We start from the raw sequence: 18,050 nt of genomic DNA on the forward strand, positions 1-18,050 counted from the left end.
CCCCGGAAAGCCCGCCCGCCGGCGGAAGCGCTGCCGGGGAGACCCGCCCCGGCCCTCCCCGCTGCCGCCGTCCCCCTCCCGGCCCGTCTCCCCGTGCCCGTCCCGCTCCCTGCTCCCGGTCCCGGTCCCGCCGGGATGCCCCGCGGGCGGTACCCACGCGTCGCCATGGCAACCGCTGCTCCCCCTCCGGCGGCCCAGCCTCGGTGACGTCATGTGTCCCTCCTCCCCGCCGGCCAATCCGGTGCCGAGCATCCCCCCGCCGGCCAATCGCGCGTGGGGGGCGGGGCCCGGTTCAGCGGCCGCGGCTGCTCCCGCGCTCCCGGCAACGGCGGCGGCCCCGGAGCGGGTCCGGGCCCGGGGCCACGGTGAGCGGGGACGGGGGGACCGGGCTCGGGGGGTCCCGGCCCCAGGGCAGGCTCCCCTCGGGGAAGGGAGGCTGCGGGGAGTCGTCCTACCCTCCCGCCGCACTTGGGGTCTGCCGGCTCCCGGCTGTCGCGTGTGCGCTGTCGTGACTTGGGCGAAAAGGGCTCTCTCTTTGCTTTTATTTTATGCTTTATTAGTCAAAGCTGTTTCTCCTCCTCGCCAGCTGCGCGTCTCCCGTGGCTCCAGGCTGCACTAGGTTTGAATTTCGCTTTGCATAGAACCAGGGAACGGTTTTGTGCTCATAACCCCCCTGCCCTGGTTATGAGCACTTTCCGCTGTCCCAGGTTGCTCCAAGCCCCGTCCAACCTGGCCTTGGACGCTTCCAGGGATGGGGCAGCCACAGCTTCTCTGGGCAACCTGTGCCCGGGCTTCACTAGTCTTACAGGGAAGAATTCCTCCTAATATCTAATTTAAATCCCCCCTCTTTTAGTTTAAAACCGTTCCCCCTTGTCCCCATCTATTATAGGTGCCTCTCAAGCACTGAAAGGCCGCGGTAAGTTCTCCCCGGGTGCGCCGAGGCAGCGTCTCCAAGAGAAGAGTGAGCCATCCAGCGCTAATTCCGGGCATGGAAAACGGGACTGAGTTAGAGCTGGGACAGGAAAACACGAACAGAAGGCCCTGAGTGAGTTGCTCACATTCAGATGCTCTAACTGGGGACGTTTGCAGGGCGGGGGGTGGTGTGAGCCCCGTGATGCTGTTTTGCTTTGATGCGTCCCGAGGATATCTGTGCCTGGAAACTGCCAGGATTAGTTGCTGCTTCTGAGACTCGTTTTACATAAGAGTTATAAATACAGAGTGGGCTGAGGACAGAGGGAGGTGAAGAGGGCAGCGACGGCTGGTTACAGGCAGTGGGTGGTGATCCTGCTCTGAGCAGTCATCACTGGGGTGTTAATGCTGCCCAGACCCCTGGCAGGTACTGCAACCCCCTGGGTCTCGTGAGTATAGCAGAGGAATGCTTTGTGCATTGAGAATTTGGGGGGTTTTAGGCTGAAAGGTTTGACCTTGTGTTTGAGCAGCAGGTCACGGTCCCCACTGTGCTGCCACTGGCACCTGGCCCCACACAGTGGTGGGAGGCTCGTGCTGGCCAAAGGTGGCCATGCAGAGCCACAGCTGGGGATGTTTGGGGTGAGGTAATTAAAGTCCAACTGCCTAAACCTGTGCTGGATGGGTTACAAGGGCCCAGCTGTGGTGTGGTCTGTGAGTTAAATAACGAAGCAATGGGCTACAGGTGGGGTGTGTTAAATTAGGACTCTTTTACAGCTTCTGAAGTGTCCTCTGAGAAGGTGGGAGAGGTGAAGGTAAGTAGGGAGAAGCTGCCTTGTCCCTGGGCAGTGCTGATCCAGCCCTGAGACTTCTCTCAAAGCTGAGCTCTGGGAAAGCTGCTTGCTTTCTCTTCCTTCCCTTTCTCCTTTCAGCTTATTTTTTTTTTTTTTTTTTTTTCTGGTTAAAAAGTGCCCGAAGCAAATGTTCATCTCCTCTGTAGAAACTCAGAGGCCTGGGGGATCTGATTATAACTTTGTGCTGCTTCAGCTCTGCTCCTGGTTTCCGCAGCCCCGGGAAGTGTGTGTGGAAGCTCTTTGATTTGGTTTTGCTGTGTGTGCTGCAGGTGGAAGGGCTCTACCATGTGCTGGGGGACAGGGAACCTTCATTTCTGAGGGAAGTTGTGACTCTGTGTTGCTTCCTTCCCTCCCCCCGGGTGTGGGAGCCATGGAGAGGGGACTCATGGCAGGGGCCGTGTGCATTGGGAACCAGCTCATTCTGGAAGAAGATTACAATGATTCCTACGTTCCTGATGAGCAAGGTGAGCGCTGCCTGTCCTCCTGGGAGCTGGGAGAAGGGATTCAGGCACACAGGGCACTTCTAGGTGTCTTCAGAAAGCGGGAACTGGGGAGGGGGTGGGTGGAGAGGGTAAAATACGTGGAATTTCGCAGAAGACAGGGCTGAAAAATGAGCTCTTTGTTTGCTGTGGACACGCAGGACCGTGCTGGTGGCTTTGAGCAGCTTTGTTTTGGATTTTCCAGTGTGCTCCCTCCTGTAGCTGGGAGGGTGGTTCTACTGTGTAGTGGCTGGTGTAGACTGTCTTCACAGATTCCTCTCGTGTTTTCCTAGAAATCCGGAACTTTGCACCGATAATCGGGATTGACCCCGAGAAGGAGTCAGAGCTGCTGTGGCTGGCCAGGGAGTGCCTGGTGGCCCCCTTACCCCCTGACTGGAAGCCCTGGTGAGACTCTGGCTGCAGCTGGGTGGTCCTGGGGTGGTTCCCAGTCACAGGACAAGGGGGAATGGCTTCAAACTGACAGAGAGGAGGTTTGGGTTGGATATCAGGGAAAAATTCTTCCCTGTGAGGGTGGGGAGGCCCTGGCACAGGTCGCCCAGAGAAGCTGTGGCTGCCCCATCCCTGGAAGTGTCCAAGGCCAGGTTTGATGGAGTTCTGAGCAACCTGATGTAGTGGAAGGTGTCCCTGCCCATGGCAGGAGGGAGGGTGTTTAAGGTCCTTTCCAACCCAGGCCAGTCTATGACTCCTGGTCCTTCCTGTCCTTCCCCTCTGTGTGCTGCCCTGGCATTCTGATGGTGAGCAGGAGGGATATTTTACCACAATATTTTACTTCCTGTGGATGAGGGAGCTCAGGGCTTTTTGGGGTGGCAGAAGAAGGGGGGAAAAACTGTTGGGGAAGCTTGATAAGGTCATGAGCATCCTAGGAGGGGCTGCTTCCCCACATTGATGTATTTTTGGCCTCTTGGAGGTTTCATGCTCCTCTTCACTGAGCTCCAGGTGGTCGGGCCACCCAGCGAGGATGTTCTGGCCTGTGCAGCTGTGTTTTTATGTGCTCTTCCATCTTTTCACGCCGGTTTTTGCTGAGCAGCCAGGACACCACTGGTGATGTGTATTACTTCAACTTTGCAACGGGCCAGTCCATGTGGGAGCACCCCTGTGATGAGCAGTACAGGGAGCTGGTGATCAGGGAGAGGGAGAAGCTGCTGGCACAGGGCAGCCTGAGGAAGGAGAAGAAAGAGAAGAAAGAGAAGAAGCAGAAGAAAGAAAAGAAAGAGAAGAAGGACAAGAAGGAGAAGCAGTTACTGAAGCAATCCCCTGTGAGTAGATTCTGCTTGTGGTGCTTCTGGGGAGGGCAGAGGGGACACAAAGGGCTTTCTGAACTCAAACCCAGGTGATGGGCAGTAAATCAAGTGAGTTGGCAACACTGAACACAAAATCACCTTTAATTTGGGCTATAAGGGCTCTTTGTAGTAAGCACACTGTGAAGTTGGTCTTTTCCCTGGAGGTCCTGCAGTCTAAATTGAGGGGGAATGGCTTATTCAGCTCTTTGCAGCTTAGTTTTGCTTGCTGAATCTTGAGTCCCAGGGTGAGTTGGTTAAGGTGATATAAGAAACCACAAGCTGCAGTCAGCTCTCCTTCATCCACGGCTGGCACCTTGAGAAATGGACTCTATTCCCTCTTAAATGGAAGAAAAATGGGAGAAAGTTTGAACAGCCTTTTCCACATGGGAGGAGGAGCATTCCCAGTGGTTACTGGCCCATGGCCTTGCAGGTCTGAGCACAGTTAGGTGGCTGCACCTGCATCTCAGGACACTGAAGTGACTTACAGGTGTGATGGAACCCATCTGTAATTGTAATTTTCTCCTTCCTCTGGGAATAGCTGAACCATTTTGCTCAGTTTTGCCCAAACTTTTCCTTCTGTTGCCCATCACAGATCCTGCCTTCACCTGGGGAGGACATTCTGGGTTGTTTTGTCTTTGTCCATAAGTAATGGCCTCAATTTGATAAGAACTTACTGAATCTCTTGTTCTGAAGACAAAAATGAACTGAAAGGTCACTGTGTGTAGCACTAATGGATTGCTGTGCTCTGCTGGTGCCCAGCTGTGGCTCCACTGAGTTGCCAGTTCAGGTTTCTCATTACCAGTGTGGTAGTGCTCAGGTAGCTGATAAGAACTATAAATAACAGATAAACTGTAGATTATCCCAAAAGTTTTAATTAGCCTGATGGAAGCACATTTGTCTCTGCTGAAGGACAGTGAACATTCTCTGTTCTGTACGTGTGGTTAAATGGCCATCTGTAGAAAATAATTAGTTTAAGCCCAGAGTGTGATTTATTCTGTTACCATCGCTGTGGTGATAACATCCCCCTGCTCCCATCCATCAGTGAATTAACTCTGATTTCAGTCTGGAATCCTGTGTAAGGCACAGGGACTGTGGTTTCTGAAAACACACGTGCTCTGCTGAAGCACCAGCCCTTGGTTGTAGTGCTGTGCCACAGGGAAAACCCTGGAGTGCCAGAAGTAAAACCCTGGCATACACGTGCTTCTGGTTTAACCTGTGCTGGGTGAGACTCCTGGGATGGGGAATTCCATGGTGTCCAACAGGATGGTCACATTTCTGGGTGATGGTAACTTGGGGGGTGAGTGTGCATTGCTCAGAGGTGAGGATGTGGGATGGCTCCCAGGGCTCCTGCTGCCCTCTGAAAGAAAGGAGCATTCTGGACCTGTTCAGATGGGTCTTTGGAAGGCAAAATATATGAATAAATCAGTGTGTTTCCTCACCTGTCCTGTGTGCTGGTGGCTGTGGGGGCCCCAAGCAGGTTTTCAGGTGGGCTTGGTTCAGCAGCCTGTGTTTGCACAGGGGGGCACCTCCTCCCTTTCCAAAGGGAGCTGCACACCTTTGCTCTCCTGTCAGCGAGTCCCCTCTCTGTTTTCCAGCCCTTGGGCCCCCACCTGGCCCCCATCCAGCTGCCCCTGGGGACCCTCTCTCCTCTCCGTGGCCTCGCTCCGTCTCAGTCCGTCGTCCTTCGTGGGTCCCCGAGCGTGGGCAGTGTGGTGGGCTCCGACCTGATGGCCAGGGAAGGAACACAGGTGAGGCTCCCTCTTCCCTGGAAGGCACACTGCAAAGGCTCACAGCCATGGGGACACTTAGAAGCTTAAATGACAGTATTTGTGATCTTCTGTTGGCTTTGAAAGGCAGCTTTTTAGCAGACAGCGGTATTTCTTTTCTTCTTCTATTTCTAGGGAGCCCAGTGCTAAATTAGTGCTGAGCTTTCTTCTGCTGTGTTTAGCAGATTTAAAGAAGGAATTGTTTCAGTTACTGTGGGGGAAACAAAATCTATTCAGTTTGTTTTAGCAGAACTTTGGTGGGCAAGTGAAGCATGGTGAACAATACAGATAATACAGTCTAATAAACAATACTTTCACTCATCTGTGTGAGAATAAAAAATTTAAAAGAACAGCTTTCCTGATAAAGACCTACAATCATGTTGGATGATTATTTATAGAAACTGACCTTTGGGTCAATAAAACAATGTTAAGTGGTAAAAAATTGATCTTTTAAAGGAAAGCAAAGCAAAATATGTGCAAAACACACAAATAATCACCTTTACAAATAAACAAACCTGTTAAGTGGTGGGAAATTGATCTTTTAATGGTAAGTGAAGCAATGTATGTGCAAAACATACAAATCAACACCTTCACTGAAGGTTTTCTTGCTGAGTTAAGTCTTGTCACTGGTGATATCAAATATTTTATTATGATCTTGCCTGAATCAGTGTTTGGAGGCACAGGAGCATTTCAGATGTGCCCCCACAGGACAGGAGCCTCTTTGGCCTCGTTAAGAACATCTCTCCCAGCTGGATGTGGCTCTGGCAGCACAGGGGTGCCAGTGAAGTCCTGAGCTCCTTCCCAGAATCCAGCAGCTGCCCAGGGTCTCAGTGGGTTTCCATCTTCCCTTTCCTGTCATCTGTCCTCTCTCTTCCCTTTCTCCTGGCCTGCACAGCTCGCAGAGATCTGTAAACCCACTGGGCACACCAGGAACCTGCTGGGCTTGCTCTGTGATGATGAGAAGATTTCCTTGGACACGGCGGCTCTGGATAAATGGAGAAACGAGGAGGACGACAGTGAAAATGAGGTAGTTTGTGTGCCTTGGCTCTCAGTGTGTGTGACAGTAACCAGAGTGCATGAAGTCTCATGATGCTCCCCTGGTAATGGCTGCTTGGCTGTGGCTGTTCCATTTGCCTCTGGGCTTTTAATTTGTGCTGCATTTTCCCTGTGCTGTTTGGTGGCCAAAACCTGTTTTCACATTGTAATCCCCTCAAATCAACACCTGCCATGGTGCAATTCCAGAATGAGCTGGTTGGAGGTGTATTGCCATGGCTCTGCTGCCTTATTTCACTGCTGAGGAAGCCTCAGTTCTTCCCGTGGGATTGCAGAGGGCAGGACTCAGTTTTGGCCATCTCCTTCTTTTAACGCTTTTAGAGTTTCCGTGGGACATCAGGACTGTTAAAAAACCTGTACTTGGATGTCAACGCCCTGGGAGGCAGCTTTGACTCTGAGGTAAGAGCAGGGGTGATGGGATGGGCAGGTGAAACTGCCCTGCTGGGAGAGGAGCTGAGGCACTGCCAGCACCCAGGGAATGAGGGTGCAGGAATGGTGCCAGAGGGACAAGATTCTTGTGTCACTTAGGAACGACCTGGAGCAGGCTGGAGGACAGGAAGGCACAGCCTCAGGGCTGGGGGTGTGTGAGAAGCCAGATGTGGCCCACAGGGGGCAGTGGGGTGGGTGCTGAAGGCAGGTTTTGTGTTTGAAGGAGGATGGTTGTGGTTTGGTAGCTGGGAGTTGAGGAGACATCTTTGCACTTTGTTTCACTCCAAAGGAGAGAAAACTAAAGCCACGTAGGTGAACCAGGCAAGGTGGAAACCTGCTTTTCCAGGGAACAGCAGGAAGAGGGTCTCGGGTCAGAGGTGCCACTGCACTTGCTGTGGGAGGAAGGCTCGATGAGGAGGAGGCACACTTTGCTTCCATGTGTTTTTTGGCAGTGAGTGTAAGGAGAAGGCTCGTTTTCAGCTGAATTTGCAGTGGTGGCATTGGGGAAAGGAGAAGGGAATGTCCTCTGGGAATGCTCTTGCACTGTCCCTCGGTCCCACAAGGACCTTAATGTGGGCTGCACGTGGCCACTTTTCTGTGGCAACACAAAACCTGTTTTCTTTCTTTTTGCACTGGGGATAAATCCCGTGGCTGAGACACTGAGCATTCAGTGCACCCAAGGCCTTGTGCAGACGCTGTGCTTTCCCTGTGCTCTGCCTTAGCTGGGATCAGGCTTAAGATGACAAGGGCACAATGGGAAGTGCGTTGTAAGCAGCTCTGGTGATTTGGCCCGACTGTTTGTGCTGACATTAATCCTTTCTCACTGCTTTGAAAATCCTGTTCCAGTATCTGAAAGGCAAATTAATTTCTTTTAAAGTGTTTTTAGAGTATTTGCCTTATCCTTTTCACAGCACACGAAAATTAAGCTGTAAAGTACTTTGCTGGAGAACCCATTCAAGGTGCTGGGCAGGATCTGTGAAGGCTTATGCTAAAGTGGATGTGACAAAGAGAGCCCTTACTCTCTCATCTCCAGACAACAAGCAGCCTGTGGGGGCCCAATTCCTCACTGAAATGTTAATGTGTGCAGGAACAAAGAGCTGTCTTGGCATGTCAGTGCCCTGGGGATGGGGCTTCAGGAATCTATTATGGAATGGCAATTGCTGCCCAACAGCCAGGCTGTTAACCCAGATGGGTGATGTCCTAGTCCTGATAAGATAGCAGTGCCCCACTGGAAAATAGAATTCTTTTGTAGTTCCATGAGGTGGCAGTAGAAAAGCATTCCTGGGAGCGAGGCTCAGACTGTTCCCGAGCCATTCTCCAGCTTCCTTGCAAAACAGAGCAAAGGGTTTGTGTAGCAAGTCCTACAGGGGGAAGTCTAAGCAGCAATGGGTGAATTGATGAAAAAACTGACTTCGTGTAGCCCGTGGTCAGGGTTGAGTGTCTGTATTCAAAGGAAATATGTGGTTTTAGTGACTTGCAGAGACGGGATGTGGGGTGAGTGGAGGCAGCATTGGAGTGTCTGGGAAGAGAGAGGAGAGGTGGATGTTCCCCCCTCAGTGGGCATTTCTGGAGCAAGGAGTGGGTTAAGTGGGGCAAAGGCACTTAAAATGTAACCCAGGTCAGATGCTGGAGAGCTTGGGGTGTGAGGTGTGTGCAGTAGTCTGAATGTCCCCTTGGAAAGAGGGTCTCTCCCAGAGCTCAGTGTGCTCAGCTGCCTGTGGGGTCAGCTCTCAGCTGAACCTGCTTTCCTGCCTTCTGGCACCCTGAGTCCTCCCTGCAGGCATGGGAGACTCTTCCCTAAAATCCAAAAGGTCTTGGGGATAATGCTGGAAGGGGCAAGAGGAGAAATAGGTCTGGCAGCACCTCTGGGTGCCTGGGGAGAGTCCTGTGGTAGTGCTGGCACCTTGCATCAGTCTCTGGGTAAATGCTGGGAATCAAGGGGGTCCTTTGTGTTGGGAAATTACCATTCCTGGCTTCTTTACTAGCTGGAGGGTGAAAGGGAGCTGCCTCTGCACATGAACACAGAGCAGTAGAGCTGGTGTGTTCCCACAGGGATGTAGTGCAGGAAGCAGTGCTGCTGCTTCCCAGGAAACACATCCCTGGGATACCAGCACAGGGCTGACTGGTGTGGGGGGAGGAATGGCTGCTGTGTGTGTAGCCTTACTGTCCCCTGTGCTGGGGGAGTGTGGAGATACAGCTCACAGGGAGTCTGGAGCTGGGAAGAGTCTGGGAAGAGTGTCACAGTGGGTGACTCTCCCAGCTTGGAAAGGTGACTTGGGCACTTCTGCAAGTGGCTGTGTCACCCCCTCCTCCAGGAGAACAGCGAGGCAGAGCAGGAGAACCCCAGCAGCCCGTTGGCTGATGGTGCTGATCCCCCTGGAGCTGCTCCCCAGCACCCCGGGAGTCCTGTGGAGGATGCTGGCAGCCTGGCAGAGGTGATGGTGGCTCTGGCATCTCCCTCCTGCTTGCACAGTGTCACTGAGCTTTTGCATGCAGTAGGCAGCTTCTAGTGTTGTGGTTGCATCTGGTGGCTGCTTGTCTTGTTTCTTCTGCTGGTTAAAGTGTTATGTGCATGGAGAGAGGTGTAAACGTGAAATCCAAGGGCAAATGCTGCCCAGATATGAGTTGTGGCATTCCTAACCCCCTCTCTGTGCCTGAGAACAGCCTGGAATCAGGGAGCAGGAAGGGAACACGTCACCCTCCATGCAGCATGAGATTTGTTTCCCTTTTTTCCTTTTAAAGGTCGAAAAAATGTGAGATGTGTTGTACTCTCACGTTCAGCATGGTGAAGTGCAAAGGTGGCAGGTCATCCTTCTTTCTGAGTTGAGTTGGATTGAGTTTTGGTGTGTGCTGTTTATCCTGATAGTTCACTTCTGGATCACGTGTCTTTTCCAAACCTGGTCCTGTTGGTATCAATGTGCTTTTCTCCAGACTTATGACAATCACTGGAAGTAATGGTTTGATGGGCAGGAATTTCCCATCATTTAGTGCCACTCAGTGCACATAAAACATGTTGCAGCTTGTGAAAAGATCAGTGAAAGCCAATTATGACCCAACTGACTTGTCCCAGCTCTGAAATCCATAGAAAATCCATAGTCTGTTGCAGGAGGAAAACCTCCCTCCTCTTTTATCTGTGTCTCTGACTGGCACAGTTCCCTCTTCTGGAGAGTTGCATTTGTGCTCATCAAGGTGTAACATTAACAAAACTTTTTGTCTATAACTGCTCTTAAAATAGGATTCTGCCAGCTAAAGAAATTATTCTGGGATATTTTAGTAACTGAAGTGAACTTACCTGGAGAGAAACCCTGTTGTGTGCACAGTATTACTGCTGCACTGCTCTGCTCTGTTGTGCCTGTGCACTGTGTTCAAGCATCAAAACCCAGCTTGGTCTTGTGGGATATCCTGGGTGCTGTCAGGTCTCCTGGTGGGATGTCCTCAGGAGAACTCTGAAGCAAGTCTGTCCAAGAGGAGCCTACCTTTCCAGCCACCCTAATCCCCAGATAAAAGGAGGCAGCATGAGAGCTCCTCCACTGGAGCAGCCCTAGAGAAATGGCCCTTGCACACCTTTCTCTGGGTTCTGGTGTCACTGAGACCTTCCCAGAGGCTGCAGAATGACTCTGGGGACCTCTGCCAGCCAGGCACTGCTCTGCACAGGGGCCACGAGCTGTCACTCAGCACAGGGAGTTACAGGTGATGCTCAGAACTGCAGGTTTTTTGGGAAGGGCGCGGTGATTGGATTTCCTTGGCCTCTCCAGCCGTGATGGATGGCTCCCCCGGGCCCAAGGAGAAGGTCTCACAGACAAATGGCACGCCAGGGAACGTGCCCCAGCTCCGGGCCTGGAGCTGCCAGTGTTCCAGTGGCACTGGGATAAAAATAACCCGTTAAAATGTGTGCTGGGTGTCCGGAACAGCCGGAACAGCCGTGTGCGGGATGAGGGGATGTTTGATGAGGGGATGTTTGACGAGACACCACGCCATTAATAAAACAGTGAGAAAGTGGGACGTGCCAGCAGGGCTGTTTGCATGCTGATGAGGGAACCTTCTCCTGCTCCCTCCTGGCTATTCCACTCTCCACAGTGGGTGTTGTGGTGTCCCTGCTGCTGGCAGAGGCAGTGGAGCCTTTGGGTGACGAGGCTTTGATTTGGGGTCGCTTTTTTCCCCAGGCCGGTGGGTTCTGCCATCTCTCAGCCTCCTGTGTTAGTCACAGGCTTGTTCTGAGCTTCAGTCAGTGCCCACCTTCAAATCTGTACTGCTGGAAGGTGGGATGATGATCCTGCCTACTGTTCTCTGCTTAAAACATGAGACAGAAGTAGAATGACCAGTGATGGTCTTTAACACATTCCCATCTCTTACTGAACAGATCCGATGTGGAAGCATAAATGGGTCTGCTGTGGAGCACATGGGGTGCTGCCCACTCTTATCCACTGAGACCCTGTGGAAAAAAAACAAAACAAAACAAAACAAACAAAAAAAAAAACCCAACAGATGAAAAAACTTAAGTGAGAGCCTGAGAAATGAATGAGATTATCTCAATGAGGTCCCTTGTTTTGGAATGGGACTGTGTGAAAAGAAGTCAAACAGGTCTCAAAGTCACCCAAAGCTTTGTGGTTTTTTTTTTGCTGCTTGCTGTAGGAGAGCCTGTGCTATTCCTGACCCCTGCGTCCCCCTAGAGAGAATGTTGTGGCTATAATTGTGTTTGACTTGCTGCCTAGAAGGAATCTTTAAAATCAAGACATGCTGAAGAAGTGCAAGAGTCTTCCTTGGATTCTGATGCTGCGTGCCCTCCATCTCCAGTTCAAATCCTTCCTGGAGATGCTGACAGCAGCCTGTCTGGCCAGAACAAGGAGGACTCTGGTGGGGAACTTGCTGGGGATGAGGTACTGGACAAAGATGATGTTGAGGTGGAAGGTGACGTCCCTGCAGCTGAGGAGCTGCCCCAGTCTGTGGGGGAAAGGAGCACAGCAAGGATGGATGTGCCCAGTGGTCCTGGACAGCCTGGAGCTGCTCCTGCAGCTGTGGAAGATGCTGAGGCAGATCAGCTGGGGAGCCTGGCTGCCACTGCTGACACCGTGTCCTGTGGAGAAAAGATGGTGGATGAAGTGAGGGAAGAAGCAGCAGCTGATCCAAAAACAGAGAGCAGGCTGGATGCTGGTGAAGTAAGAGACCTGCCTGCATGGTTTGGGGTTGGTGTTGGCTCTTCCTGTCATCTCCTCAGGCCCTGACTCAGGAAAGCTCTTGGGGCACTGCCTCGTTTTCTGTGGAGCCAGTGCAAGCGCTTTCCTGGTCAGCAGGGTGTTCCTGGGGGGGCACAAAGTGCTCTGAATTTCCAGACTGGCGTTTCAGGATCGAGCTAGGCAATCATTCTCTCCTGCACGCACCAAATGCTGTCCAAAGCCACCGACAGGCAAAACCTTCAACTGCGAGGCGTGTTTGGAGTCTTGGAGGAGAAATAATCTCAGCTTCCAGCGCTGCCGTCTGCCCTGAGCGAGCGGGTTTGAGGATGGAGCTCACGCCGAGCCCAGCTGTCCGTGCTGCTTTGTTCCCCTCCTTCTGTTGTTTCTCTCAGCTTGTGCAGCGCTGGGGCCGGGGTGTGAAGTGAGCGCCAGCCGCGAGATCCGCCGCCGATGCGACGGGAGCTGCGAGGTCAGAGCAGGAAGGATGGAGCCCTGGGGCTGGCTCTGGAGCTCTCCTCTGAGCACAGAACCTCCCAGCCTGCCCGCTCTGGGAGGGGAACTGGCCACAGCCACTGCAGACCCGGGGGGGTGTTGGGTTTGCAGCCTGACAGGAGAGTGTCACAGTGGCCTGGCCCCGCAGCTGGGCTGCCAGACAGGCACTGTCTGCTCGTGGTCATACTCCAGAATAGGATCTGAGTTAGGGTATGGGCTCTGATGAATGATCTCTTTCCAATCTGGCTGCCTTCCTGCTGATTTTGATGATTTCTCTAGTTCATTGATGCGTGATGTCTGTAAGAAATGATAAACCACAAAGCTGAGCCTGGAAAACATACCCTGTCCTGAAGAGCTTAAAGCTGAAAGCATTGCTTTTCCAAACCCTTCCCTGGGTGCTTCTGCACCTGAGTTGTCCTGCTGAAGTCAACAGGGCCACAGGGTGTTCCCATTGAACAGTGGCTTCATGATGGTGGGAATGTAGCAACCCTCACTGCACTTAGGCACAGCAAGATGAGCTTTTAAAGTGCTTTTAAGAGACCATGGTACTGTTCTGGTGGTGGGCTGGGAGCTCTAAGAGCTGCAGACATCCTTGCAGATGGAGAGGAAGCAAGTGCCTTTTATCAGGGGTATTTGAAGAGCACTTCTCTGCCCTCCCCAGTCCCATCTCCTGCCCCCTACCTGTGGTGTTTTGTGCTTGTCTTGTGGATCATACCCTTAGTGTCTGGTTCAGTCACCTTGTGTTTCCTGTGTTACAGAGGGGACTGATTTATGTTCCCAGTGCCAGTTGTCATATTGGGAATGCCCAGGTGAAGCTGCAGGGGTAAGACATGTACAGGCTGTAATGTGCATTCTCCTCTCAGCTTTCAAAGGCATCAGGGATCAGTGGGGAGGACCTACACGTCTCCAGTGGCTCCAAGAGGGAGCTGGCTCAGCCTGTGGTGAGTCACCAAAAACTCCTTGTCCCTTGGGTGTGGGGCTTCGGGTTCCTCTGGGATTGTGCAGCCAGGGAGTTCTGTGCCTGCCTCTTGCAGTGCCCTCACAGCTGTGGCACAGGCCAGCACTGTCACCCTGCCCCTTGCAGATTGGGTCTGTGGGTGAGGCAGAATCCCTGGAAAAGTAGGTCACACAGAGCTGGGACTGTGCTCAGATAATTGCAAAAAGGAAAATAATAAGCAGGGTAAAAATTGTGCTTTAAGGGACTCGGCAGCTTTTGCTAAGGGGGGTGTGTGTGGCTGGGAGACCTGGCTCTGGAGGGTGCCTGTGGGAGGGCAGGCAGGAGAGAAGCCCTGAGATGGGGGGAGATGCCCATCAGCATCTCTTCATCTCCACAGGAAGCTGCCATTGCCATCTGCCAGTGGGAGCAGAGGCAGCATGGCCAGCAAATGGCTGAGAATATCATTATTTATTGGGGTTGGTACAAGCCTGTGTTGGCAAGTGGCTCTGCCTTGTGTAGTGCTTGCCCACGGGCACGTGTGTGCACACACTGCCCTGTGCAGCCAAGTGCAAGGACCCCCACAGACTCTGCCAGGAGGGAGGATTGTCTTGGAGGATGAACAGCCTGTGGGAGCTGACTTTTAGGAAAAAAATGAGAGGAAATGTGCAGTAGTATCATAAAGGGGAGCAGTGGAGGCTGGGGGAAGTCGTGTGCCCTTTGGATGTACCATGTGTCACCCCTGCCTGCTGTGGTCAAAGTGGAAGGGTGCACTGGGAGTGTGGCAGAGCTCTCAGTCCCACAGTGTCCTCCCTGTGTGGCATTGATGTCCCTGCACCCCACGGGGAGGGTTTCCTTAGGGACCCAGTGAAGGGAACTGCTGCTGACCTGTCAGTGGGGTGGGGAGTGGGGATTCCAAGCCATGGCAGGATTTTGATCTCAGGATCTTTGGCAAACCCTGTGTGTTCTCATCAGACACTGATCCTTTTCTGCTTTCTTCTTTAGGTGTTGGGCTTCCAGAGCCAGCTTTCTGAAGAAGTACTGGATGCAGGGGCTCCTGTCTTAGACAGCCCTGTGTGCAAGGTGAGCTCTGTGTGTGTGATCAGGGGTGATCTGTGAACAGGCAGGTGAAATACTGGGGTGAGATGCACCACCAGTGTGATGCTGTCAGTGTGAAGGCTCTGCAGAGGTGAACAGTGAGGTGTCAGGGATCAGAGCAGCACTGCCAGGGCACTGTTTTTGCTGCAGAGGTGAGGTGGATGGAGCTACATAAAGAACATAAACCTTGAGTCAGGGATGGCTTCAGGGGTGCACACGTGCAGGCTCCCCTGTGTGCTTTCCCTGCCCCAATGAGTGTCAATAAATGGCTTTCCTGGGGAAAGATGGAAGTAGAGTCTATTTTACTTTCTTCTTTTGTGGCTATATTTGTCCTTTTCTTTCACTTAAGCAGATAGGAAGGATTTGTGTAGCAGAAACACGATAGAATCAATGGGAGGAAAAGGAGGTTAACTCCCTCTGACAGATTTTGGTAGAGGGAAGCTTATTTTTAAGCATTTGGTTTGTCTTGCCTGCTTTCATGTGGAGGGAAAATGGGCTCCTTTCAGGGAGTCTGTGGCACTGTGTGAGCATATGCCTGTGCTCTTATGCCATGTTAACCTGGGATGCAGCAGTGGCTGGGCAGTTCTGACTGGAGGTTGCTGTGCATCTCGGGCTTACCCTTGTCTTCCCAGCACGTTGCCAAGTTGGCTTCCTGAGCCCCACGTTCCTCTGGAGCTCTCCCGCTCCATCCCGGCTGGCTGGGAGCGCCGTGGAGGGCAGGATCCAGCTGGGGTTACTCAGCCTTGTGCTGATTGTGAGTGATCAGCTGCTCTGGAGGAGACCCTGAGTGGCAAACTCCCCACCTGTCCAGCAGAGAGGAGCAATCCGGTTTGTGAGGTTGTGTCTGGAGGATACACCTGTCCTCTTGTGCCTAATAATGAGCATAATCAGATGTGAAGGGAAAACAAAACATATGCCTGCTGTGTTCCCCCTCTCCCTCCCTGCAGTGCAGGCACTGTGCATGCAAATGCTTGCTGGAGCAGCCACGTTGGAGTTTATTACAGCCCTGTTTGGGGAGGGCTGGGTGTGAAATGGTGCTCCCTGCAGAACTGCAGCTGCTCTTTTGTGTCTGTACACAGAGGCTCGGCTGGAATGACTCTGGTTGTAGGAATGTGCCTGCTTCCATGTGTAAGGAGCCTGCCTTGCTTTGAGTGTACTGGCAAAATGTTCTGTTGTTAAAAAACGACACCTCTGGAAGCTCCACGAGCACAGAATGGGAGGGGTTTGGTTGGTGTGTGTCTGGCAGGAGCTGTGGTGGCTGCAGAGGCTCTGTGGGATGTGTCCTGCTAGACCTGGCTGCTCTGCTGGCAGAAGGAAGGCTGCTCCTTCCACCCTTCCCCTACCAGAGACTGAAAGTGCAAGGTGCAGATCATGGAATGTAGAATATCCTGGGTTGGCAGGGACCCACAGGGATCACACCAAGTCCTGACCCTGGCCCTGAACAGCCCAGCCCAGCAATCCCACCCTGTGCCTGAGAGCATTGTCCAAACACTCCCTGAGCTCTGGCAGCCTTGGGGCTGTGCCCACTGCCCTGGGGAGCCTGGTCAGTGCCCAAACTTCAGGACAAAGGCAAAGCTGTGTCTGAAGTGCTCAGTGCTGGCACCTTGCTGTGCCCAGGGGGACAGGGGTGAGGAGTGGGATGCAGGCGCGATCTGAGCTGATGTGAGATGCTCCTGCTGAGTCCCTTGGGATCTGTGCTGTGCAGAGGGAGATGGCCCAGGGTCTGTCATTCCTGTTGTTCACACAACTGATTTTGTGTCTTGAGTGTGTGAGGTGTCCTCTGGGGATGCAGCTGGGGCAGGAGGGGCAAGGATCTGACAATTCCACAGACAGGGCTTAAAATGTGCCCTCGTTTCCTGCAGACAAGTGCTGTCTTCACCTTCCAAATGTGTCCAGAGATTCCTGCAGCCCACGATTCCTGGGGAGGGACTGCCCTGGTGGTCAGAGGGGCAGCAGAAGGCCCATGCCTGGGCTCAGCAGAGGTGCCCTGTGACTGTTATCCTTCTCCATTTGTCTGGCTCCTTCCCGTTCCCAGGCAGCAGTGACAGAGCCCATTTTGAGCGAGGAAACATTTGCTGAGCTCCTCGTTCCCGGGAATTGGAGTCATTAGTTACAGGGGCAGGAGGGGGGCTGGGGGTGGGGGGCTGCTGGAGAGCTCTGCCTGGGCTGATGTGATGGAAGGTGACAGCACTTGCAGGGAATCCTTCTGCTGTTTGCTCCACTGAACATTTGCATAAATTACTGCTGTTTTAATTCTGTGTTGTTTTGGCCCTGCTCCATGCACAGAAGGGGCTGGGCTCACCTGCTGGGTCTGTGGTCACCAAGAATTTATGAATGGGATGTGTTTTTGGGGACCCAAACTCTCAGCAGGGAGGGTGAGCCCTTGTTCCCTCCTGTGGAGCTGGCAGGTGAGGAGGGGAGTCCTTCCCCTCCCCCTGTGCTGTGGGAACAGAGGGATCTGGGAGCTGGCAGGTAGGGAAAGGAGCAGGTGATACTATTTCACATTCAAATGTTCGCTATTCACATTTCAAGTATTTCCTGTGTCATAAATAAGCCAGCTGAATGCTCAGTGTGCTGCTCAGGGGGCAGTGCCCACCCTGATGTGTCCTAGAGGCAGAAATCCCTGGAATGGTGACTCTGTGTGTGTGTATGCTGCCCAACACAAGCTGCCCTAGAACCAGGATGGGAGGCAGGACTGAGCCCTGATGGGATTCTGGTCCCAGCCAATACATTAATTTGTTTTATGGCCCCACCATGTTATTTTGTGTGTGACATTTCTCTTTTAGGAGATTTTTGTCCTACATTTTTCAGGAAGTTTAGTGTTACTTGGGAATGTGAAATGACCTTCAGGTAAAAGCCAAACCTGTGTCCCAAGTGCTTAGTGCTGGCAGGGAGTTCATCTTCTGTACTGAGACAGCTGAGCTCCCAGGCCTCTTGTGCTTCTGGCAGCATTCCTACAAGGCATTCCTGCGATGTTTGGAGCCTCTTGCTTACCCCCAGGAGAGGAGGCTGGCACATCCAACATTCTGGAACAGCCTGTGGATCTGTGTGGTCCCTGGGCTCAGTGCTGATTCCATGGACCTTCAGCAGAACCCCCTGTAAGGTCTTTAATGTTGAAGGAGCCACAAACTCCACCCTGTTTGCTTTTACCTGCAGGCCCAGGAGCTGAGAGAAGAGGAAAAAGACCAAAGCAAAGCCAGTATAGAGGAAGAGCAAAGCAAAAGAACAAAAGCTCCTGAGAGGTATGGTACAAACAGAGCAACTCAGGAGGCGTGGGCAGCTCTGGCTCCTGGTGCCCTTCCTGCCTTGTCCTCCCTGCTCTGCTCACTGTGACCTGGACAGGAGTCCCCTGTACAACACCCTGGGATGCTGCAGCTTCTCACAGGGTCTTTCCCACTAAACCTCTCCCTTCTCCTACCACCCCCTCAGAACTCTCTCAGCACCACTTCTGGCTGGGTGAGCAGTGAAACTGCCTGTCCATCATTTCCTGGTGGCTGCTCCAGCTGTGGCTCTGCCTTCTGTCTCCCTTACAGCTCCTCTGTCTCCCTTACAGCTCCTCTGTCT

At 52.8% G+C, this 18,050-nt stretch overlaps 1 protein-coding gene across 3 annotated transcripts in view; it reads left to right on the forward strand.

Moving 5' to 3' along the window:
• The first annotated feature begins 281 nt into the window (after positions 1-281).
• Positions 282-18,050, forward strand: part of CEP164 (centrosomal protein 164) — a 32,194-nt gene continuing 14,425 nt past the window's right edge. For 2 of the 3 annotated variants that reach the window (XM_027655387.1, XM_027655388.1), the window contains exons 1-11: positions 282-365; positions 890-1,045; positions 2,120-2,224; positions 2,533-2,644; positions 3,288-3,516; positions 5,136-5,288; positions 6,202-6,333; positions 6,681-6,758; positions 13,318-13,395; positions 14,394-14,471; positions 17,643-17,728. In XM_027655387.1, the coding sequence (XP_027511188.1) occupies positions 2,131-2,224; positions 2,533-2,644; positions 3,288-3,516; positions 5,136-5,288; positions 6,202-6,333; positions 6,681-6,758; positions 13,318-13,395; positions 14,394-14,471; positions 17,643-17,728 (1,040 nt within the window). In that variant the 5' untranslated portion in view covers positions 282-365; positions 890-1,045; positions 2,120-2,130. Of the gene's footprint in view, positions 366-889; positions 1,046-2,119; positions 2,225-2,532; positions 2,645-3,287; positions 3,517-5,135; positions 5,289-6,201; positions 6,334-6,680; positions 6,759-9,103; positions 9,224-11,500; positions 11,945-13,317; positions 13,396-14,393; positions 14,472-17,642; positions 17,729-18,050 lie in introns of all 3 variants that reach the window. The other variant, XM_027655386.1, reaches the window with a different exon arrangement.

Source organism: Corapipo altera, unplaced genomic scaffold (genome assembly GCF_003945725.1).
Source record: "Corapipo altera isolate COAL_440 unplaced genomic scaffold, ASM394572v1 71, whole genome shotgun sequence".
Taxonomy (NCBI): domain Eukaryota; kingdom Metazoa; phylum Chordata; class Aves; order Passeriformes; family Pipridae; genus Corapipo; species Corapipo altera.